Raw genomic sequence first — 24,205 nt, forward strand, 5'->3', positions numbered from 1 at the left:
GCGGGACCTGGATGCCCATATTGGATCCTACATATTCTACGAAGATCTTATCGTTTGAACCTCAGTGCCAAGGATTCGTATAATCCCGTATGTCATTCCCTTTGTCCTTCGGTATGTTACTTGCCCGAGATTCGATCGTCAGTATCCGCATACCTATTTCAATCTCGTTGACCGGCAAGTCTCTTTACTCGTTCCGTAATACAAGATCCCGCAACTTACACTAAGTTACATTGCTTGCAAGGCTTGTGTGTGATGTTGTATTACCGAGTGGGCCCCGAGATACCTCTCCGTCGCACGGAGTGACAAATCCCAGTCTTGATCCATACTAACTCAACTAACACCTTCGGAGATACCTGTAGAGCATCTTTATAGTCACCCAGTTACGTTGCGACGTTTGATACACACAAAGAATTCCTCCGGTGTCAGTGAGTTATATGATCTCATGGTCATAGGAATAAATACTTGACACGCAGAAAACAGTAGCAACAAAATGACACGATCAACATGCTACGTCTATTAGTTTGGGTCTAGTCCATCACGTGATTCTCCCAATGACGTGATCCAGTTATCAAGCAACAACACCTTGTTCATAATCAGAAGACACTGACTATCATTGATCAACTAGCTAGCCAACTAGAGGCATGCTAGGGACGGTGTTTTGTCTATGTATCCATACATGTAAATGAGTCTTCATTCAATACAATTATAGCATGGATAATAAACTATTATCTTGATACAGGAATTATAATAATAACTATATATTTATTATTGCCTCTAGGGCATAATTCCAACAGTCTCCCACTTGCACTAGAGTCAATAATCTAGCCCTCACATCACCATGTGAATTACATTGTAATAAATCTAACACCCATACAGTTCTGGTGTCGATCATGTTTTGGCCGTGGAAGAGGTTTAGTCAGCGGGTCTGCTACATTCAGATCCGTGTGCACTTTGCATATATTTACGTCCTCTTCCTCGACGTAGTCGCGGATGAGGTTGAAGCGTCGTTTGATGTGTGTGGTCTTCTTGTGAAACCGTGGTTCCTTTGCTAAGGCAATGGCACCCGTGTTGTCATAGAACAAGGTTATTGGATCCACTGCACTTGGCACCACTCCAAGATCCGTCATGAACTGCTTCATCCACACACCCTCCTTAGCCGCCTCCGAGACAGCCATGTACTCCGCTTCACATGTAGAATCTGCTACGACGCTTTGCTTGGAACTGCACCAGCTTACTACACCCCCATTAAGAATAAATACGTATCCGGTTTGCGACTTAGAGTCGTCCGGATCTGTGTCAAAGCTTGCATCGACGTAACCTTTTACGGCGAGCTCTTCGTCACCTCCATACACGAGAAACATCTCCTTAGTCCTTTTCAGGTACTTCAGGATATTCTTGACCGCTGTCCAGTGATCCACTCCTGGATTACTCTGGAACCTACCTGCCATACTTATGGCCAGGCTAACATCCGGTCTAGTGCACAACATCGCATACATGATAGAACCTATGGCTGAAGCATAGGGGACGGAGCGCATATGCTCTCTATCTTCATCAGTTGCTGGGCACTGAATCTTACTCAATCTCGTACCTTGTAAAACTAGCAAGAACCCTTTCTTGGACTGTTCCATTTTGAACCTCTTCAAAACTTTATCAAGGTATGTGCTTTGTGAAAGTCCTATCAGGCGTTTTGATCTATCCCTATAGATCTTAATGCCTAGAATGTAAGCAGCTTCTCCTAGGTCCTTCATAGAGAAACTTTTATTCAAGTAACATTTTATGCTCTCCAAAAGCTCTACGTTGTTTCCAATCAGTAATATGTCTTCCACATATAATATTAGAAACGCCACAGAGCTCCCACTCACTTTCTTGTAAATACAAGATTCTCCAACCACTTGTATAAACCCAAAAGCTTTGATCACCTCATCAAAGCGTTTGTTCCAACTCCGAGATGCTTGCACCAGTCCATAAATGGATAGCTGGAGCTTGCACACCTTGTCAGCATTTTAGAATTGACAAAACCTTCGGGTTGCATCATATACAAATCTTCCTTAAGGAAACCGTTAAGGAACGCCGTTTTGACATCCATCTGCCAGATTTCATAATCGAAAAATGCAGCTATTGCTAACATGATTCTGACGGACTTAAGCATCGCTACGGGTGAGAAAGTCTCATCGTAGTCAACTCCTGGAACTTGTGAAAAATCCTTTGCCACAAGTCGAGCTTTATAAACGGTCACATTACCGTCAGCGTCCGTCTTCTTCTTAAAGATCCATTTGTTCTGAATAGCCTTGCGGCCCTCAGGTAGTATCTCCAAAGTCCATACTTTGTTCTCATACATGGATCCTATCTCGGATTTCATGGCTTCTAGCCATTTGTTGGAATCTGGGCCCACCATTGCTTCTTCATAATTTGCAGGTTCATTGTTGTCTAACAACATGATTGATAAGACGGGATTACCGTACCACTCTGGAGCAGCGCGTGATCTCGTTGACCTGCGTGGTTCAATAGAAACTTGAACTGGAGTTTCATGATCATCATCATTAACTTCCTCCTCAACCGGCGTCGCAATGACAGAGGTTTCCCCTTGCCCTGCGCCACCATCCAGAGGGATGAGAGGTTCGACAACCTCGTCAAGTTCTATCTTCCTCCCACTCAATTCTCTCGAGAGAAACTCCTTCTCGAGAAAAGCTCCGTTTTTAGCAACAAACACTTTGCCCTCGGATTTGAGATAGAAGGTGTACCCAACTGTCTCTTTTGGGTAACCTATGACGACGCACCTTTCCGCTTTGGGTTCCAGCTTTTCAGGCTGAAGCTTTTTGACATAAGCATCACATCCCCAAACTTTAAGAAACGACAACTTTGGCCTTTTGCCATACCACAATTCGTATGGTGTCGTTTCAACGGATTTTGATGGTGCCCTATTTAAAGTGAATGCAGTTGTTTCTAATGCATAACCCCAAAATGATAACGGCAAATTAGTAAGAGATATCATAGATCGCACCATCTCTAACAAAGTACGATTACGACGTTCGGACACAGCATTACGCTGTGGTGTTCCAGGCGGTGTTAACTGCGAAACAATTCCACATTGTTTTAAGTGAGCACCAAACTCGAAACTCAGATATTCACCCCCACGATCAGACCGTAGGAACTTGATCTTCTTGTTACGATGATTTTCCACTTCACTCTGAAATTGCTTGAACTTTTCAAATGTTTCAGACTTGTGCTTCATCAAGTAGACATAACCATATCTACTTAAATCGTCAGTGAAGGTGAGAAAATAACGATATCCGCCGCGTGCCTCTACGCTCATTGGACCACACACATCGGTATGTATGATTTCCAACAAGTCACTTGCACGCTCCATTGTTCCGGAGAACGGAGTCTTAGTCATCTTGCCCATGAGGCATGGTTCGCACGTGTCAAGTGAATCAAAGTCAAGTGACTCCAAAAGTCCATCAGCATGGAGTTTCTTCATGCGCTTTATACCAATATGACCCAAGCGGCAGTGCCACAAAAATATGGCGCTATCATTGTTTACTTTAACTCTTTTGGTCTCAGTGTTATGTATATGCGTATCGCTATCAAGATTCAATGTGAACAATCCTCTCACATTCGGTGCATGACCATAAAAGATGTTACTCATAGAAATAGAACAACCATTATTCTCTGACTTAAAAGAGTAACCGTCTCGCAATAAACAAGATCCAGATATAATGTTCATGCTCAACGCAGGCACTAAATAACAACGATTTAAGTTCATCACTAATCCCGATGGTAGGTGAAGTGACACTGTGCCGACGGCGATCGCATCAACCTTGGAACCATTTCCTACGCGCATCGTCACTTCGTCTTTCGCCAGCCTTCGTCTATTCCGCAGTTCCTGCTTCGAGTTGCAAATGTGAGCAACAGAACCGGTATCGAATACCCAGGCACTACTACGAGAGCCGGTTAAGTACACATCAATAACATGTATATCAAATCTACCTGATTTTTCTTTGCCCGCCTTCTTATCTGCCAGATACTTGGGGCAATTGCGCTTCGAGTGACCCATACCCTTGCAATAGAAGCACTCTGTTTCAGGCTTAGGTCCAGCCTTGGGTTTCTTCGGCGGATTGGCAACAGGCTTGCCGCTCTTCTTCGAATTGCCCTTCTTGCCTTTGCCGTTTCTCTTGAAACTAGTGGTCTTGCTCACCATCAACACTTGATGCTCTTTACGGAGTTCAGACTCTGCGACTTTCAGCATCGCAAACAACTCGCTGGGAGACTTGTTCATCCCTTGCATGTTGTAGTTCAACACAAAGCCTTTATAGCTTGGCGGCAGTGATTGAAGGATTCTGTCAGTGATAGCTTCTTGCGGGAGTTCAATCCCCAGCTCAGCTAGACGGTTTGAGTACCAAGACATTTTGAGCACATGTTCACTGACAAACGAGTTTTCCTCCATCTTGCAAGCATAGAATTTATCGGAGGTCTCATACCTCTCGATCCGGGCGTTCTTCTAAAAGATAAACTCCAACTCCTGGAACATCTCAAATGCTCCATGCCGCTCAAAGCGACGTTGAAGTCCCGGTTCTAAGCCATACAAGACTGCACATTGAACTATTGAGTAGTCCTCCTTATGTGCTAACCAAGCGTTCTTAACATCCTGATCAGCCGTAGCGGGTGGTTCATCTCCTAGCGCAGCATTAAGGACATAATCCTTCTTCCCAGCTTGTAAGATTAGCTTAATATTACGAGCCCAGTCTACAAAGTTGCTTCCATCATCTTTCAACTTAGCTTTCTCTAGGAACGTATTAAAATTCAGGATGACTGTCGCGTGAGCCATGATCTACAACACAAATATATTCAAAGTGGACTTTAGACTATGTTCAAGATAATTAGAGTTTAACTTAATCAAATTATATGCTAAACTCCCACTCAAAAAGTACATCTCTCTAGTCATTTGAGTGGTTCATGATCCACTTACACTATCCCAAGTCCGATCATCACGTGAGTTGAGTATAGTTTCAGTGGTAAGCATCCCTATGCTAATCATATCATCTATATGATTCATGATCGACCTTTCGGTCTCATGTGTTCCGAGGCCATGTCTGCACATGCTAGGCTCGTCAAGCTTAACCCGAGTGTTCCGCGTGCGCAACTGTTTTGCACCCGTTGTATGTGAACGTTGAGTCTATCACACCCGATCATCACGTGGTGTCTCGAAACGATGAACTGTAGCAACGGTGCACAGTCGGGGAGAACACAATTTCGTCTTGAAATTTTAGTGAGAGATCACCTCATAATGCTACCGTCGTTCTAAGCAAAATAAGGTGCATAAAAGGATTAACATCACATGCAATTCATAAGTGACATGATATGGCCATCATCACGTGCTTCTTGATCTCCATCACCAAAGCACCGACACGATCTTCTTGTCACCGGCGCCACACCATGATCATCCATCAACGTGTTGCCATCGGGGTTGTCGTGCTACTTATGCTATTACTACTAAAGCTACATCCTAGCAAAATAGTAAACGCATCTGCAAGCACAAACGTTAGTATAAAGACAACCCTATGGCTCCTGCCGGTTGGCGTACCATCGACGTGCAAGTCGATATTTCTATTACAACATGATCATCTCATACATCCAATATATCACATCACATCGTTGGCCATATCACATCACAATCATACCCTGCAAAAACAAGTTAGACGTCCTCTAATTTTGTTGTTGCATGTTTTACGTGGTGACCAAGGGTATCTAGTAGGATCGCATCTTACTTACGCAAACACCACAACGGAGATATATGAGTTGCTATTTAACCTCATCCAAGGACCTCCTCGGTCAAATCCGATTCAACTAAAGTTGGAGAAACCGTCACTTGCCAGTCATCTTTGAGCAAAGGGGGTTACTCGTAACGATGAAACCAGTCTCTCGTAAGCGTACGAGTAATGTCGGTCCAAGCCGCTTCAATCCAACAATACCGCGGAATCAAGAAAAGACTAAGGAGGGCAGCAAAACGCACATCACCGCCCACAAAAACTTTTGTGTTCTACTCGAGAAGACATCTACGCATGAACCTAGCTCATGATGCCACTGTTGGGGAACGTCGCATGGGAAACAAAAAATTTCCTACGCGCACGAAGACCTATCAAGGTGATGTCCATCTACGAGAGTGGATGAGTGATCAACGTACCCTTGTAGACCGTACAGCAGAAGCGTTAGAGAACGCGGTTGATGTAGTGGAACGTCCTCACGTCCCTCGATCCGCCCCGCGAACAATCCCGCGATCAGTCCCACGATCTAGTACCGAACGGACGGCACCTCCGCGTTCAGCACACGTACAGCTCGACGATGATCTCGGCCGTCTTGATCCAGCAAGAGAGACGGAGAGGTAGAAGAGTTCTCCGGCAGCGTGACGGCGCTCCGGAGGTTGGTGATGACCTTGTCTCAGCAGGGCTCCGCCCGAGCTCCGCAGAAACGCGATCTAGAGGAAAAACCGTGGAGGTATGTGGTCGGGCTGCCGTGGAAAAGTCGTCTCAAATCAGCCCTAAAACCTCCGTATATATAGGTGGGAGGGAGGGGGCCTTGCCTTGGGGTCCAAGGACCCTCAAGGGGGTCGGCCGAGCCAAGGGGGAGGACTCTCCCCCCCCCCAAACCGAGTTGGACTAGGTTTGGTGGGAGGGAGTCCTCCTCCCTTCCCACCTCCTCCTTTTTTTTTCCTCTTGATTCTTCTTCTCTTGGCGCATAGAGCACTTGTGGGCTGTCCCACCAGCCCACTAAGGGCTGGTGTGTCTCCCCCAAGGCCTATGGGCTTCCCCTGGGTGGGTTGCCCCCCCCCCCCGGTGAACTCCCGGAACCCATTTGTCATTCCCGGTACATTCCCGGTAACTCCGAAAACCTTCCGGTAATCAAATGAGGTCATCCTATATATCAATCTTCGTTTCCGGATTATTCCGGAAACCCTCGTGACGTCCGTGATCTCATCCGGGACTCCGAACAACATTCGGTAACCAACCATATAACTCAAATACGCATAAAACAACGTCGAACCTTAAGTGCGCAGACCCTACGGGTTCGAGAACTATGTAGACATGACCCGAGAGACTCCTCGGTCAATATCCAATAGCGGGACCTGGATGCCCATATTGGATCCTACATATTCTACGAAGATCTTATCGTTTGAACCTCAGTGCCAAGGATTCGTATAATCCCGTATGTCATTCCCTTTGTCCTTCGGTATGTTACTTGACCGAGATTCGATCGTCACTATCCGCATACCTATTTCAATCTCGTTTACCGGCAAGTCTCTTTACTCGTTCCGTAATACAAGATCCCGCAACTTACACTAAGTTACATTGCTTGCAAGGTTTGTGTGTGATGTTGTATTACCGAGTGGGCCCCGAGATACCTCTCCGTCGCACGGAGTGACAAATCCCAATCTTGATCCATACTAACTCAACTAACACCTTCGGAGATACCTGTAGAGCATCTTTATAGTCACCCAGTTACATTGCGACGTTTGATACACACAAAGCATTCCTCCGGTGTCAGTGAGTTATATGATCTCATGGTCATAGGAATAAATACTTGACAAGCAGAAAACAATAGCAACAAAATGACACGATCAACATGCTACGTCTATTAGTTTGGGTCTAGTCCATCACGTGATTCTCCCAATGACGTGATCTAGTTATCAAGCAACAACACCTTGTTCATAATCAGAAGACACTGACTATCATTGATCAACTGGCTAGCCAACTAGAGGCATGCTAGGGACGGTGTTTTGTCTATGTATCCACACATGTAAATGAGTCTTCATTCAATACAATTATAGCATGGATAATAAACTATTATCTTGATACAGGAATTATAATAATAACTATATATTTATTATTGCCTCTAGGGCATAATTCCAACAGTTTGGGTCTAGTCCATCACGTGATTCTCCTAATGACGTGATCCAGTTATCAAGCAACAACACCTTGTTCATAATCAGAAGACATTGACTATCTTTGATCAACTGGCTAGCCAACTAGAGGCTTGCTAGGGACAGTGTTTTGTCTATGTATCCACACATGTAAATGAGTCTTCATTCAATACAATTATAGCATGGATAATAAACAATTATCTTGATACAGGAATTATAATAATAACTATATTTATTATTGCCTCTAGGGCATAATTCCAACATAATCCCCATGTAGTATGGAAAACATATGATCTATTCATCAAACATCATGATAGTAAAAAAAGAGTTAAATGCACCGGAGGTCCTAAAAGTTTCATCAGGGTGTTACTTTAGTTCTAATTATTACAAAATGCACCTTTATGTCCTAATTCTTTAGTAAGTAGTTCATCTGAGGTCTTTTTTCACAAACACCCACTGACCTCCCCGCGTGGCATGTTGACCGATGCCACGTCGGTAAAGGGTCCAACTGTTTGGGGAGAAAAATACATTGGAGGTCCTAAAAGTTTCTTCAAAGAAGTAGGACTAAAGTGACACTGCCCAGAAACTTTTAGGACCTCTAATGTATTTTTCTCGCGAGCCGGTTGGCCCCTCTATTGACGGGTCAACATGCCACACAAACAGGTCAGTGAGCGCTCGTGAAAAAAGGACCTCATATGAACCACTTAATAAAAAATTAGAAACTAAAGGTGCATTTTGGAAGAATCGGGACTAAAGTGACATCCCAATGGAACTTTTTAAGACCTTCAATGCGTTCAACTCTGAAAAATCACAAGTAACATAAATTGCATCAATGTTTTAGACCACTTAATGACGACTAGGAGCGGTGGAATGAGTTGGAGGCGTGTCACCTCATCGCATGTGCTTCACCAAATCTTGTTGTAATAGACAATCAAAAGGCTGTGGTTTTAAGCCTTCAAAGGATCAACGCGTCAAAATAACAACCATCGTTGATGAAGAGTAGTATAGATTAAAAAATTCGAACTTGTAAACACACAAATGTAGTCGAATGAAGACGGATCCAAACAGATTCATCGAAGACAAACATCAACTGAATCTCGCAAGATTCTCTTGAGATGATACAGATCCACACGCCCGCTCACGATGTTGGATGCACCACCGAGGAAGGTGGCTAGGCGGGGAGAGGGTTATTCAATCTTCACGTAGCCGTCGCCGGCTCGTCATTCTGTATAGCACGATCTTTGACCATAAATGTTTGAATGATATTTATCAGTGGACAAAAGGTCCTGGTGAACCTTGTAACTAAATTGGTTGCTTTCGTTTCTATGAGACGTGGTCGGGCGCTGGAGCCCTGTTCTTTTAAAAGGCACCCTTTTGAAGATGCACTAATATTTCCAATTTTGTTTAGCATAATCGAACAAAGTGAGTGAGTGTCTTTGTTTATTGTGTGTGTTAGATGCCTACATTCCATGTCTCATTCAACACAAAATGGCAAGTGTGGATTTTCCAGCTTTCTGAATTCCGAAAAATTACTTCCGAGAGAAAACCAATAATCCTAGACCTACATGCTCTTTACAGGATCATTACAGACCCTTCCTATAATCTCTCACCCCCTCCCCCTAATATTCCATCGGAGTGGCCGGCCTCACTCTCCTTCTTTCCAATCACGTGTTGCCATGTCAGCATGTAAACAAAATCAGTCAGCGTGTAAACAAAATCAGTCCGTAATTGCTTGTATGTGTACCATTACTCGAGAAAACAAGCGATAAGGAATTTCTCGAGAACGGCTTGCATTGAATGGGCTACCACGATTGACTCGACTTGGATGGTTATGGAAAAAGTCCATTTTAAAACCTGAATTGGTAGAGGTCCGGCGAAATGAACCCCAAGTCAAAATCCCGGTAGATTGTAACGTGAACTATGCAATCCCGGCCTAAATCAAACCTTTGGGTCATTTTCCAAACACGGATTGTCGACGTGGCAGAGGAGACCGAGATTGAGCCGGCCCAGTTCACGAAAGCGCGTGATGCGGGTTGTTGCTTTATTTTTTCGTTCGTTATTTGTTTTTTTGTTTTTCTTTTCTGGTTCTTTTTTCCTTTCATTTTTATTCTTTTTTGTTTTCTTTTCTTGTTGTTTTTTCTTCCCTTTTTTTGTTTTTTGGTTCTTTTTTCCTTCTATTTAAACTTATCTTTTTTTTCGTTTTTCCTTTCGTTTTCTTTTTTCTTTTTGTTTCTATTTAAATTTATCTTTTTTGTTTTCCTTTTCTGATTTTTTCCTTTCGTTTTATTGTTTTCCTTGTTTCTATTTCTATTTATATTTTTTTATGATTCCTTTTTCCTTTTTACTGTTTATTTTTACCTATATCATACAAAGTTTTTCACTTTTGTTTTAATTATTGAAGACATATTTTTTTCGTCAACCCACCTATACTAGGCCCAGGGTACAGCGTTGCCCCCACTAAGCCCAAGATATTTGCCCCCACTCGTGTATTTTTCGTCAACCCACCTATACTAGGCCGAGGGCAACAACAATTGGAATAATCAAGATTAGCAAGGCTAAAAATTCAGTTAATTAAACACTATGACATCAAAGATGTTCCTCACTAAATCCACACTCTGTTGTTTCTCATATAAATCAGGCTCAGTTATCACCTACAAAAACTAAAGTCCTTCACTTCATCCAAATAATGCACCTAATTTTGTATGAGATGGAATTGTAAGCAACACTTTTGGCCCCAACTGATATTCCCATTACATCATCTGCTATGCACAGCCGTGGTAGCACTAGCTTTTCATTTTGTCATTTCGCTACCCTTTACTGAGCACTGCTGGGAAGTTGTTTGGAAGCTTAGTTCAGAAGCGAGGTGTATCATGCATTGCTGCCATTTTGCACCTGAGTTACAATAATGGAAAGTCTTACTGATAATTTTCCTCTACCATTTGACCAGAAGTAGAGTGAGTTCTGCGAATTTGTTCAGTTATCAACTTCAGTCGATAGGTTTCTTCAGTTATTTCTCTGAATTGTGAATTCTAGAGCGAGCTCTCTAAAGTTGTTCAATTATGAACTTCGGGTGATGAGTTTGTTCAGTTATCTGTGAATTCTGAAGCAATTATGCATACATGATTTTCTTACTTTTTCTCTCCATGGAACACAACATGGGATGGAGACAAGAACAAACATCCAATCGAAACACAAACATTTTAGATGATACAAAGATGAAGGGTGGATGAAACAGTCTGTTGATTCCATTTATTTCTGACTCTGAACAAAGATTACAAGGTTTCATGAGGCATTCTGAATTTGTTTGGTCATGTCTCTGAATTCTGGAACTATTGTGCACAAGAATTCACTATTTGTCTCCATGGAAATGGGATTAAGGCAAGAACAAATATCCAATCAAAAAAGAATTTAATGGAATGTATTAATGTTGTGAAATGTCCCTGTTGTTGTTTCTTCTTCAGGAGGAGCTCCAACAACACACGGGAGCAGCCTGTCTTGAGCTGCTCAAAACCATCGGATGCCATGGCAGCATTCACGTTACGTGGAGAAGAGAGGAACTGAATGCACACCGGTCTAAATTTTTTATTTTTAAACGAAAAAACTAAAGCGGGCCGGTCTGAAATTTTTATTTTTAAAACGAAAAAACTAAAGCGAGCCTGTCTGAAAAAAACATTTAAACGAAAAAATCTAAAGCAGGCCGGCCCAATATATGAATACGGGTTGAAATTTGCTAGGATTCGATTTATACCGGGATTACATAATTTAGATTACGATCGATCGAAATTTTAATTTAAGGGATCATTTCGTCGGACCTCTATCAATTCAGATTTAAAATGGACCTTTTTCGATGGTTATTCCCGCCGGAAGAATCAACTCCCTTTTTCCACTACGGGTCGCCGACCTGGCCAGGCTCGGCAGCCAGCATCTCGAAGCGATAAGGGCGCGATCACGCCGGCCAACCAGCACGCGCCACCTGTTCCCGTCCCGTCGCCGTCGCATCCCCCAACCAGCCGCGTAGCGACGCCGGCCTAATTTTTCCGACGACAAGGACGACCACGTTACGGCCTCCTTTTCCTTCCCCGGAGCTTTCACGGCGCGCACGTCCGCGTCGGGAAGACGGGAACGCAGCGCGGGCACCGCCGCGCAGCACAGGACCCGGATAAGGCATGCGCGCCCGGTGCACTGGCGAACAAACATGGCCCTGGCCCGCCGGGACAGCGACTTCCGTGGCCGGGAGGGCGTCCACGTCCCCCGCTCGCCTCAAAACCCCGCGCACCCCGGCCCGCACTCCGCCCTCCACAGAAGCTCAAAGCCCACGGCCGAGCGAAAAAGCTTGGCTGAGAGTCGCCTGCTCACTGCAGCCAATCACGGCGGTGGCGCTGGTGCTAGCTGCGCTTGTCGAACTGTGAGCGCGTGCCATGGAGGGGGAGGAGAAGCCGGTGGTCGGCGGAGCCTACTGGGGCGTGGGCGCGAGGGCGTGCGATTCGTGCGCCACCGAGGCGGCCAGGCTCTTCTGCCGCGCCGACGCCGCGTTCCTCTGCGCCGGCTGCGACGCGCGCGCGCACGGCTCCGGGTCGCGCCACGCCCGGGTCTGGCTCTGCGAGGTCTGCGAGCACGCGCCCGCGGCCGTCACCTGCAAGGCCGACGCCGCCGTGCTCTGCGCGTCCTGCGACGCCGACATCCACGCCGCCAACCCGCTCGCGCGCCGGCACGAGCGCGTCCCCGTCGCGCCCTTCTTCGGCGCGGCCGCCGACGCGCACAAGCCCTTCCCGTCGTCGGGAGCCCAGGCCGGCGCGGCGGCCTCTGCCGAGGACGACGGGAGCAACGACGCCGAGGCGGCCTCGTGGCTGCTCCCCGAGCCCGATCACAAGGATGGCGCCAACGGTGCTACCGCGGACGTCTTCTTCGCGGATTCCGACCATTACCTCGACCTCGACTTCGCGCGGTCAATGGACGACATCAAGGCCATCAGCGTGCAGCTCAACGGCCAGCCCGAGATCGACCTCAATGGCGGCAACAAAGGCTTCTACTCCGACCACTCCATGAACCACAGCGTAAGGATCATTCTATATATTCCTGTCATGCACGAGCAACGAGGAGCTGCCAGCGTTCTGACCTCTGATGGACATCTTGCTCGGTGATGGGACGCATGCAGTTATCGTCGTCTGAGGCGGCGGTGGTTCCCGACGCGGCGGCGGCGCCGGTGGTGAGCAGGGGAAGGGAGCGGGAGGCGCGGCTGATGCGGTACAGGGAGAAGCGCAAGAGCCGGCGGTTCGAGAAGACCATCCGGTACGCGTCCCGCAAGGCGTACGCGGAGACGCGGCCGCGCGTCAAGGGCCGGTTCGCCAAGCGCACGGGAACGGCGGACGCCGACGCCCTGGAGGAGCACGAGGAGATGTACTCCTCGGCGGCGGCCGCCGTCGCCGCGCTCATGGCGCCCGGCCCCGACCACGACTACGGCGTGGACGGCGTGGTGCCGACCTTGGTGTAATTTTGTTGCATGCATGCACGCACGCAAAGCCTCGTCTAGCATTTGATCACTCAATTGTATATGCATGATTACGCGGGAGCGATCCAGACTTCCAATCCAACCCCCCCTCCTTAATTTTTGCCCGATCCCTGTATTTTTCACCTGTAGCATATCATCATCATCATCATCACGAGCTGGCTAATCTCCAACTACTCTACTCCACTTTTGCTAATCCACTTGCTGCTGAATCGTTCGCATTACTGCTGCTTTAGCGCAGTAACTTTCATGTCATTTTGCTGTCACTCCAATCAACTTGCCTGTCACTTTGCTGCTGTCTTTGTTGCTGAAATTTTGACGATGAGGAGAGATCGTGGTCTTTCTTTAATGCGCTCTAGTCTATCTTTCCCCATTCCGGCACTGGATAAGCTCTGAGATCTCGAATGGGAAATTCCCGATGGATGATATGCTTCCTTTGCCGAGTGCGTGATGGTGCGATCTTTCTCTCACACTTGGCTGGCTAGCTTTAGGAGTCGACCGAATGCGATAGTGCCTCCTATAATGCTTGGGGAACCATCTTTTTCCCGGTGCTTAGATTCCATGTTTTTCCTTTCATTCCACCGATCAACCATAGGGCTACAGTTGTCACATACGAGTTGCCCTATATATTAGGGTTTTACTAGAGCATATTTTGAATTTTTATCACTAAGAACCTTAGCAAAATTTATCCCCCTCTTGGGCCTTTTTCGATTCGCATGATTCTAAAAAAAGCGTGAATAAGAAAAAGCATAGGATTGAAATGTTAGGTTCATCTCAATCCTACATTACCAAACCAACCTGTGATTGTATTGTTAGATGGACAGTGGTATCCCCAGTCACCAGGGTTCAAATTCCGGTGCTTGCATTATTTCTGAATTTATTTCAGGATTTCCGGCAATACACTATCAGTGGGAGGAGACGTCCACGTCGACGACGAGGCACCTACGGTGACTTCGTAAATCTCAAGATGATATGTCGGCTTATTCTCTCGAAGGTGCTCATAGGGGTAGGGTGTGCGTGTGTGCGTTCATAGGGATGAGTGTATGCGCCTGTATATGAGCGCTTGCGTCTGTACTATGTTCAATTTTTTTTAGAGAAGATTGGATCCAATCCCAGGTAGGATAAGTTTTACTTCTTCCATTCCTAAATATAAGTCTTTTTAAAGATTGCACTACGAACTACATACGAAGCAAAATGAATGAATTTACACTCTAAAATATGTCTATATGCATAAAATGTCGTTCATAGTGAAATATTTAAAAAGACTTATATTTAAAAACAAATGAAGTACAATTGAAGAAGGTCGTCTGGGTAGCCACCATCCATCATAAGCACTCCGGGTCTCCAGCCTTGAGCAGCTATAAATATCGCACTTGCTGTGCTCGATTAGCTTTGTTCCGTCCTTTGATTTTCCCGTTTTAGCCGCAAAATTGCCCAAGAATTAATCAAAAAGCATAGAGAATAAATCAGAGGAAAAGGATCATTAATCTTGCTATCCCTGAAACTTATATCATTAGGACGTCCTTCTCCATATGACTAGAAAGTAGCAGCCGCCAACACAAACTAAATGTTTTACAAACCTTTGGGAAACTTTTAAGCCAAACATGAAAATAATTATTCAGGTATAAAAATGAATAGATTTCAAATTGAAAGCACATTGTATCAAACTTTAGATAAGTTTAGCAACAGAACAGGAAAAGAACAAATGATCCACAGTATCATCCTGTCCACTGTCCACTGTATAAAAATGTTTTTAGGGGAACACTATATCAAAAGGAAAAAAGCTATTCATGGGCCGGCCATTTGACGGTAAAGCCGAATCTTTGTGGGCTAGATCGGCCGCTGAAGCCCAACTTTCCGGTCCATCAGGAGAAGCGAGGGGCAAAAATGAAGGTAAGGAAAATCTCCAACTCCGACAGGTCCAAAACCCAAAGCCCCAGCCAGCCATGCCGACCGGCGTGGCCACCCCCGTCCCCTACCCCAAGCCCCCGCAATCCCCTCCCCTCCTCCACCGCAGCCGCCACCACTGCTCCGGCCACCGCCTCCTCCTCGCCACCTCCTCCCCCTTCCGCCCAGATTCCCCACCCCTCGCCTGCCCCAGGCGCAAGCGCGGCTCCGTCGTCGCCGCCATCCATGCCTCCTCCGACCCCGCCCTCTATTCCTTCCCCTCCTCCCCGACCCCGCCTCCGCGCCCGCCCCCGGCCCCTCCGGAGCCCCCCTCCACCGTGGCCCGCGCCGGCCGCAGCAAGAAGAAGCCCGCCGGCGGCCGCATCGAGGGCGGCGGCGACGTGCGGCGCGAGGCCAAGTCCCGGGCCAAGCGCCGCAGCCGCCGCCTCTCCGAGAACGCCTTCTACCGCCGCAAGCGCCGCGCCGCCTCGGGGCAGGCCGACGCCTTCACCGACGAGGAGCTCGAGATGATCGGCCTCGGCTACGACCGCTCCGTCCGCTTCATGGACGGGCCCGACGACCCGCGCCTTCGCCACCCGCACGACTGGTACAGGTTCGGCGCCTTCGGGCCCTACTCCTGGCGCGGCATCGTCGTGGGCCCGCCCATCCGCGGCCGCTTCTCCGACGACCGCGTCTCCCTCATGTCCGAGGTGGCCGACCACGACGAATGGGACCGCAACCAGCAGTTCGAGATGTCCAACCAATTCTCCCAGCGTCTCAACGAGCTCGATGACGCCGTCGGCTTCCGGTACTACTGGGTCTTCGTGCGGCACCCTAGGTGGCGCCCCGACGAGCCACCATGGCAGCAGTGGACGCTCTCGGCCGAGGTCGCCGTCCAGGCCAGCAAGGACCAGCGGCTGGATAAGTGGAGCCTCATGGGCCGATTTGGTAACTCGACACGCGAGCTGATCACGCGCTGCGCGGCCTGGACGCGCCCTGACATCCTTTACGTCAAGCGGCCGCTATACCAGTCGAGGTTCGAGCCTCAAGAGGAATTCTTCAGCCGGCTTCGCCCGTTGGTTGATCCCTCAACCGAGAACCAGTTCTTGTTTGACCTTGAGCAGGATGGCAGGGTCATTCGAACGACCTACTTCGGTGGGCTTTGCAGGATTGTGAAGGCAAACCCAAAGTCTTATGTGGATGATGTTGTAAATGCATACTCGAAGCTGAGTGAGGCGGACCAGTCACGCTGTCTGGAGTTCTTACTCACAAACCATCCCATGGAGCTACTCCACCCATACACCAAGGAGTGGAAAGTGAAGCTAGAGGAGATGGAGCTTGGGTGTGATGCGCCTGATGAGAGTGACGATGAGGGTGGTGATGAGACTGGAAGTGAGGTTATTGATTGGGTTGAGGATGAAGAGGTTGATATGATTGATGATACTGAAGATGATGTAGACAACGATTACGAGGATGAGGAAGTGGTTGATGTCAGTGAAGAGGTGGAAGCAGATGAAATAATAGAAAGTAGTGAGGAGAATGAGGACTACTGGGACGAGCAATGGGATAAAGCGATGAAAAGTTCTGATAAGATGGAGAAACTGATCAAGACCAGGGTTGAGAAATCATATGAGTATAATAAGCGGCAAATGCAACAGCAGAAAGATATGGAATCAGAAATGGCCACTTCAAACACAATGATTATGGAGCAGGAGCAGACCAAGGAGGATGAGATGAAGCTGGTGCAGCAGGAAAGTGCAAGGAGCAGAAGTGCGTTGGTCAGAGTGAAGCGCGAGCCACCTCCAGGCCTCTTCCTGAGGGCAGCCGTCCGGCCTTTCACTTACAGGAATCTTGTCAAAGAAATTGTTCTGATGAGACACCAAATTATTGAGGGAGAGATAGTTTAGCTTCAAAATTTCAGCAACTGGAGAATTGCAGAGGCTGCGCAAACAAGGTTCTGAAGAAGCAACTTCCCTGATTATTTACAATATTTAGCCATATTTAGGGGGAGGGGTGTTGATCTTCTTTGCAGTTCTGACCCTAGGGAATACACAATCATGTAATTCTTGCCCTGCAAAAGTTTTTAATGAAATTTGAGATTTGAAGCTAATGTTTCTGATATATTAGGTTCTCCCCAATGAAGTTTGAGTCTGGCTTAGTTCGTGTTTGGGATTGATTTTTCTTGCGTTGATATTATAACAACTGTTACTATCTAATGTGATAAGTATGGAGTTATTTCCATGTCACTTTTTTTTTTGATAACAAATTTCCATGTCGCTTGATCCTCTGTATAATCAACAAAAAACCAGACTACTCAACCAAAACTCAGAAGAATGGACGGCCACAAAGGCCTACAGCAAGCCGGGCATCAAGGCGATGCTGCTAAACTGTAGGGTGACTGTTCTAGGCAATCTGCTTGCACATATAAATACGAAGATTCATAAATTTCTCACAAAATCAGCAGTTAAGCGTTTAACTGAGCTAAAACAATGGCTGATCTGATCTCAGCTGAATGTGAAGTTTTTGCCATCTAGCAACTTTTTCTTTCCCTGAAGACACTCTGAACATGGCCTGAAATTTGTCCAGCAACCATTCTCCTTTTCCCAAAAGCTACTAAAAAGCCATGACAAAAACTCCATGCCGACAAATTAACATTCTCCCTTTGATCCATATTAATTGTCACTGGTTTGGTACAATTTTATACTAAATCAGCGACAAACTAATATGGATCGGAGGGAGTACATGCTTTTTTGTTTCCCCTCATAAATTCTGCGGGAGCCTTCAAGAATCCGCAGCGCCAGCTTTACATTTTAAAAAAAAGAGTTGTAAAGCTCGACGATCGAACCGATATTCCATGATCGAAAGGGTCCTCGCCTTGAGATATAAAAAAAAACCTCAAGTTTTGTCAAAAGGTGAATGATCAGCAGACAGGATTGGAAGGCCTACACATGATGCCAGATTAAACAATGGTTAAGAGGCTTCAGCTGGAATGCTCTTTAGGCGGGCGGCAATAAGTGAAAAAAGGATTTAACCTGATGCATGCACCATATCTACTCCCGTTCCTAAATATATATATCTTTTAAGAGATTTCACCAGGGGTCTACATACGGAGCAAAATGAGTGAATCTACTCTAAAGTATCTCTATATACATCCGTATGTAGTCCACTAATGAAACCTCTAAAAAGACTTATATTTAGGAACGAGGGAGTAAGCTTTAAGCCACCAATTTTGCTTTAAGGTGATTATTACACCAACCAGCAATGAGAAACTGCTGCCCCTCACTAGAGTCTTACTCTAGAAGAAGCAGTGTTGGGTGTTGCTCAACTATTCCTCACCAATGGCCACTGTGTTTTGGATGACCTGCAAGCACTATCCCCACTGCAAACCTTGCTGTAACTTCTTGAGGAGCTGATGGCTAATGATTCAACAGTTAATGAAATTCCCTCCTGCTATGTGCCAAATCTCATCATTCCAAAATGGGAAATGCTATCGCTATGGCACTGTAGCTGCAAGCAAGTGGTTGCAGGGGGAATCAGCACCTTCTGCTTGATATGCTGATGTTCTGTTGAACCAGCTCACAATCAGTTAAGAGTTTTCAATACTCATTGACTTCAAAACTCAAAGCTATATAACATTGACACCATAGTACAGTGATACTCTCTCCGTCCGGAAATACTTGTTATAGGAATGAATGTATCTAGATGTATTTTAATTTTAGATACATCCATTTTCATTTATTTGTACGACAAGTATTTTCGGACGGAGGAAGTACTTTAGAACTGAAGAATTTCAAGGCCGACTACAGTTCTACACCATGTATATTCCCCCGGCTTCCTGTGAGAATTAGCTCATACCCCCTCCGTTCCTAAATATAAGTCTTCTAAAAAATTTCACTAGGGAACTGTATACGGATGTATATATACATACTTTAGAGTATAGATTCATTCATTTTGTTTCGTATGTAGCCCCTAGTAAAATCTCTAAAAAGACTTATAAGTATTTAGGAACGAAGGGAGTATATAATATCCTGACTTACATATTTTGTTAACATAATTTGTGCTACAGTATGAGAGGCTGAATCCCAGTTCACTGAACACCTACTAATTCTCGCGTTCTGCGGGATACGGAACTGCAGATCTACGGTCAGTGACCCATAAAGTGTACGTCTTCGCTCCAGCATTGCAGTATTGCACGCATGGCAATGATGCTAGGAAAGTTCTGTAGCATCTTATGGATGACACCCTCATCCTGCTGCCTTTTCCCAATTTTCTTCTGCAGCAGTGACAACCCAATCTCCAAACATGGCATGTTCTCCCACAGAAGCCTGTGATTATCAGAAGAATAGATGGGACCATTGCACCCAGGGAAACCTAAGTAACCCCTCTTTGCAGCATGGTTCCAATTTTTAAATCGGTTCAAGTATGAAATCCAGCACCAAAGTGCGTACTAAGACTCCCCGAATGTTTAAGGACGGTTGTGCCGATGTTTTTTTACGATAAAGGCTCCGAGGTCCCCATTTTGATTCCATCTTCTTTGTGTGCAGCTAAAGCATGAATGGGTGAAGCTAATGATTTACCCCACTCTTATTCCCCCAAAAGCCCACTAACACGCTTGTTTAATCAGTGTTTTGGGGTATTAAACTCACTGCCTCTCTGTGACACCTGTCTTGTTTAAGTTTTTTTACAGCTAAAAGTTGGACTAAAGTGGTTGGAGCTATCCTAGTGATCTGATGGAGGATCTGGTTCCTGCCAAGGCATTCTATTCGGTTGCAGGTGGGAAGCTGCCCCTGCACAACCACCAAAGATCAAACCACATCTCTGCCCTGTATAAATCTCTGATCAGTTGCTAACGTCTGGTGGAACTAGCTGTTGGCATGGAGCCGGATCACAGAGGCCTGATGGCGATCGTGCGAGAAGAGCCGACGCCATCGGAGGAGCCGATGGACCTGCTGTCGAGCGCGTGGTGCAGCTCGGCGATCCAGGTTCTTCAGACGGGTCCGAAGGAGGAGGATCGTTCGTTGGCGCTGGTGGAGCACCCTGTCATGGGGCTTGACGATGATAGAAGAGACCTGTCGCAGCTGCAGGTAAATGTAGGTAACTTCAGTGTACTGTAGCAAATAATATTTTGTCAGGAGATCACGCTCAGGATGACAGACAATGGATTTCCCGGGTGGTTTTGCAGAGGAGTGATCGTAGCTTGGTTGTTGACGACAGCGGCTTCGGCGGCGCGGCGCAACCGCAATGGAAATACGACGATCTGAAGGTATAGAGTTGATGCGGCGATGTGATGATCATGGTGTTTTCAGTCTGATGTTAACTGTGTGTGTCTTTTGGTGGTGTTATTCAGTCATGGATATGGCTGCAGAAGGCAATTCACCCGGAGCTGGACTACGACAACAAGAAGAAATGGGTGAGTGGAAGGTTTAATTACTACCATGATCTGCAAAACGAAACATAATCCCGATGCAAATGGAAGGAATCGTGCAGTAGAAGAAGCCAGATGGCAAATGGTTTGTTGATTGATTTCCAATTAACGCGCGGATCGAGGAGATTTAAATGACGCGCGATATGTTTCCGTGATCACGTTGGCTTCGTTGTTGGATCTTAAATATTTGAACCTTGTGCGTGTGGACGCAGCTCCCGCGCAAGATGGCGGCGCCATGGAGCGGCATCTCGCTCAAGAAGTGGGTCAAGGAGCGGAAGCAGAAGCGCAAGGAGGAGGCGCGGCTGCACAGGGCCGAGGTCCACGCCGCGGTGTCCGTCGCGGGCGTCGCGGCCGTGCTCGCCGCCATCGCCGCCGAGAACTCCGCGCCGGCGGCGCGCGGCTCGGCGTCGGCGTCGATGAGGGAGACGGCGGTGGCGTCGGCCGCCGCGCTCGTGGCGGCGCAGTGCGCGAAGGTGGCCGAGGCCGCGGGCGCCACGCGGGACCAGGTCGCCGCGGCAGTCAACGCCGCGGTGGCCGCCACGGACGCCAGCAACGTGATCACGCTCACCGCCGCTGCCGCCACCTGTAAGCCCTCTCGACCGGCCGGAGACATGGTTCCAAAGAATCCAGATCACGAGATCATTTGTTTGCGCGCTGAATTGACAGCACTGCGGGGCGCGGCGGCGCTGCGAGGGAGGCGCGGGGGCAGCGGCGGGCATGGACAGAGCGAGAGGGCGGACCAGGGTGGCACGGCGCCGTGGCAGGACGACCTGGACTTCGACTTCAACTACGCGAGGTCCAAGGCGGCGCTGGCCAAGGGCGACGAGTTGTTCGTCGCGATGCCAGACGGTAAGCCGGCCGCCGTCGCGTCAACCTTCCACCGTACGTGTCGTGCCATGACCAACACCGTCTCTTGGTTGCCGTTCGTGCAGGGAAGTGGAAGCTGCACACGGTGTCCGCCGCCACGGACAGGAACGGCAAGGTCGTCCTCCGGATCAAGAAGATGAACTTGGTCATGCAGGCCTTCTCCAACACCAAAGAATGTAAGCAGCCACCTCGATCAAACGCACATCCCTTTTCTTAAGCAAGGTTCCTGAGCCATGTTGGTACGTTGGCAGGCGTGGTGGAGGACGTCCGGCCGTGCGCGCCGGAGAAGGCGAGCCGGGAGGAGGACGCGACGTACCCGGTGGAGGTGACGACGAGCAGGGGCAAGGTGGAGCTCCGCGCCGACGACTACGCCGTGTACAAGAGGTGGGTCACCACCGTGACGCACATGCTCACCTCCTCCACCGCCATCACCATGCGCAATTAACCATCGATCCCGCCACCGCCGACCGATCGAATCCAATCCACTGACGTACCTACGTGCGCCACCGCAAGTAACAAAGGGGTCGCGTACATGTGTTCTGTTTCAGATCTCACGTTTCCCTCCACTGTAACTAAATTTAGCCTCTTGAGATGTGGTGACTTCGTCAATTTCAGCTCAAAAATTGTTGGCTCGGTCTTTAGGATGTGATCACTGAAATAGAGTGTTTGTGCCTACCTATGGTCATAGAGAATGAGTGTACGCAAACGTTTGTGTTTGTATTGTTTCTGAAAAAATGCACAAGAGAAACTCTAGCAGATGGGCATACTCTACAGGACTACAATGACGTAGATGTACTTAAAAAATAGAGTATTTCGAGAGCTCAACAAAATCAAATTGCTAGGTTATTTGTGGTGGAACCAACCCATGATGGTTCAAGTCCTAAATTTGACATTGTTGCTTGTGTTTTGACTGGATTTATTTCGGACTTTTCGACAATCGTTCAGTGCGAGGATACGTTCCCATCAATTATGAGGTGTATGCGGCGACTTGGTCAATTGTAAGATGTTATACCGGCTCAATATCTTGAAGGTGTTCATGCCGGTTCAAATGACAGAAAATTCGGGAAGTGCTTTCTAAGTTGGGAAGGTCCTTTTAAGAAGGACACCCCTTCCCCTCCCGCACCCTAACGGCGTCTCCTTGGGAGGCAGCAGGAGCGCCGCACAGCCCCCTCCCACCGCAACCACCGCAGGCGGGCGCCCTCGGCTCTGGCTCGGGTGGTGCTGGTGGCGGCGAGACCTCCTTTTCCCGCGCGCAACCCTCCTTCCCACGTCAGGGAGCGGTAGCGGTGCGGCTCGGTTGGTTGCGGCCTAGCGACCTGGTGGCAGGACTGGTGACCGGCGTGGTGGCGACGCTTCCCTTGGCGGTAAGGCAGACTGGTGGCGCGGGGTGGCCGCGGCGCACCCCCGACCCAGATCTGGGCCCTTAGAGCCCCATCTGGGTCCCAGTGAGCCGGATCTGGTGCCGCCATGATGCCTCCTTCATGGTGAGGTGAGGGAACGGCTCAGACCGGGGGTGGTAACGCTGATGGCATGCCATATGTAGCGCGGCGGCAGGAGCTTTACGGGCATCTAAGCGCCCGGTCGGGCCTGGTATTCTCCCACTGCGGCGTCCGGTCGATGACCGTCATTGACGGTGGAGGTTGGGCCCTCCTGCGTGCCGACGGTGCTGCTGCTCCTAGTCTAGGCTCCCCCTCTTCGCTGCCCATGTCCCACTTTGCGGTACCATGGTGAGACGACACGAGAAGCTTCAACATCGTGTTAGCGCAGGTTGGTTGTCAGTACGGTGGCGGGCTCCGAAGCGCCCGAGGTGAAGGTTGGGATCGGGATAAATCCATGTCATCTTTGCTGACACAGATGCAGTGGTGCATGAGGGTGCCGCCAGACCTTTCTGGAGGGCGTCGCGGGCTACCCTTCCCTTCTCCTTGTCGCGTATCGGCGGAAACCCTTGGCAGCAGCGTCATCATCGTCGCGTCCCTTCTTGGATGTGTTGATTGGTACCGGTGCTTCAGAGTCTAGGAGCTTGGTGGGAGATCTCCGGTGGATGCAACGGTCGTGAGGCTACTTCATTTTTTGTTGATCCGTCATTCTTGGCATTTGTTCCTTTTATACTTTCTCTTTTATTTCGTTTGGGCATGATTGCGCTCCTTTCGCCCCAGCACCTATTGTTGGTTGTATCGGTGTTGGTTGCTTTTTAATACAAAGCGGGGGAACCCTTTCTCGGAGGTCCTTTTAAGATTACAAGAGTAGTTTCCAAAAATTCATATTTGGTGGAATCCATACAAGGGACATTTTTACCTCGAGCTCTCAATGAAAAATATTTGAAGAAGTATCATCCAAGTATGTGGCAAGAAGCCTAGACACGCAATGGGCACTATATAATCATCGCCCTAAACAAAGACATGGCCGATATATAATCTCTCTCTCCCTCCCCCTCTCCCTCTCCCTCCCTCTCCCTCTCCCCTCTCCCTCTCTCTCCCTCTCCCTCTCCCTCTCTCTCTCTCCCTCTCTCTCTCTCCCTCTCCCTCTCTCTCTCTCCCTCCCTCCCCTCCTCCCCTCCCTCCCCCCTCCCTCTCTCTCCCTCCCTCCCCCCTCCCTCCCTCTCTCT

General features: G+C 47.9%; 3 protein-coding genes across 4 annotated transcripts; all 3 read left to right on the plus strand.

Moving 5' to 3' along the window:
• Nucleotides 1-12,044: 12,044 nt before the first annotated feature.
• On the plus strand, nucleotides 12,045-13,617 carry LOC123427128 (zinc finger protein CONSTANS-LIKE 5-like). Its single transcript, XM_045111089.1, has 2 exons — nucleotides 12,045-12,969; nucleotides 13,071-13,617. The coding sequence occupies exons 1-2, from the start codon at nucleotides 12,334-12,336 to the stop codon at nucleotides 13,404-13,406; spliced, it is 972 nt and encodes a 323-aa protein (XP_044967024.1). The 5' UTR covers nucleotides 12,045-12,333; the 3' UTR covers nucleotides 13,407-13,617.
• A 1,579-nt stretch (nucleotides 13,618-15,196) lies between these two features.
• On the plus strand, nucleotides 15,197-17,418 carry LOC123430477. Its single transcript, XM_045114347.1, has one exon. The coding sequence runs from the start codon at nucleotides 15,212-15,214 to the stop codon at nucleotides 17,213-17,215; it is 2,004 nt and encodes a 667-aa protein (XP_044970282.1). The 5' UTR covers nucleotides 15,197-15,211; the 3' UTR covers nucleotides 17,216-17,418.
• Nucleotides 17,419-20,006: 2,588 nt separating this feature from the next.
• Nucleotides 20,007-22,358, plus strand: LOC123430478 (VAN3-binding protein). Of its 2 annotated transcripts, none has more exons than XM_045114348.1 (7): nucleotides 20,007-20,398; nucleotides 20,491-20,571; nucleotides 20,656-20,718; nucleotides 20,946-21,318; nucleotides 21,400-21,582; nucleotides 21,666-21,776; nucleotides 21,852-22,358. In XM_045114348.1, exons 1-7 carry the CDS (start codon nucleotides 20,183-20,185, stop codon nucleotides 22,043-22,045), a joined length of 1,221 nt encoding a protein of 406 aa, XP_044970283.1. In that variant the 5' UTR covers nucleotides 20,007-20,182; the 3' UTR covers nucleotides 22,046-22,358. The 2 variants fall into 2 exon arrangements, with proteins under 2 accessions (XP_044970283.1, XP_044970284.1); XM_045114349.1 differs by having other exon boundaries at nucleotides 20,014-20,392.
• The last annotated feature ends 1,847 nt before the right edge of the window (nucleotides 22,359-24,205 follow it).

This window comes from Hordeum vulgare, chromosome 2H (genome assembly GCF_904849725.1).
Source record: "Hordeum vulgare subsp. vulgare chromosome 2H, MorexV3_pseudomolecules_assembly, whole genome shotgun sequence".
NCBI lineage: Eukaryota > Viridiplantae > Streptophyta > Magnoliopsida > Poales > Poaceae > Hordeum > Hordeum vulgare.

What these genes read in the sequence shown, in the direction of transcription:
- LOC123427128 (XM_045111089.1), top strand. Translation starts at nt 12,334, where the DNA reads ATGGAGGGGGAGGAGAAGCCGGTGGTCGGCGGAGCCTACTGGGGCGTG. An exon ending in ACCACTCCATGAACCACAGC is followed by an intron (nt 12,970 to 13,070) that starts GTAAGGATCATT and finishes GGACGCATGCAG; the next exon opens with TTATCGTCGTCTGAGGCGGC.
- LOC123430477 (XM_045114347.1), top strand. Translation starts at nt 15,212, where the DNA reads ATGGGCCGGCCATTTGACGGTAAAGCCGAATCTTTGTGGGCTAGATCG.
- LOC123430478 (XM_045114348.1), top strand. Translation starts at nt 20,183, where the DNA reads ATGGAGCCGGATCACAGAGGCCTGATGGCGATCGTGCGAGAAGAGCCG. An exon ending in GGAAATACGACGATCTGAAG is followed by an intron (nt 20,572 to 20,655) that starts GTATAGAGTTGA and finishes GGTGTTATTCAG; the next exon opens with TCATGGATATGGCTGCAGAA. An exon ending in CACCGCCGCTGCCGCCACCT is followed by an intron (nt 21,319 to 21,399) that starts GTAAGCCCTCTC and finishes CTGAATTGACAG; the next exon opens with CACTGCGGGGCGCGGCGGCG.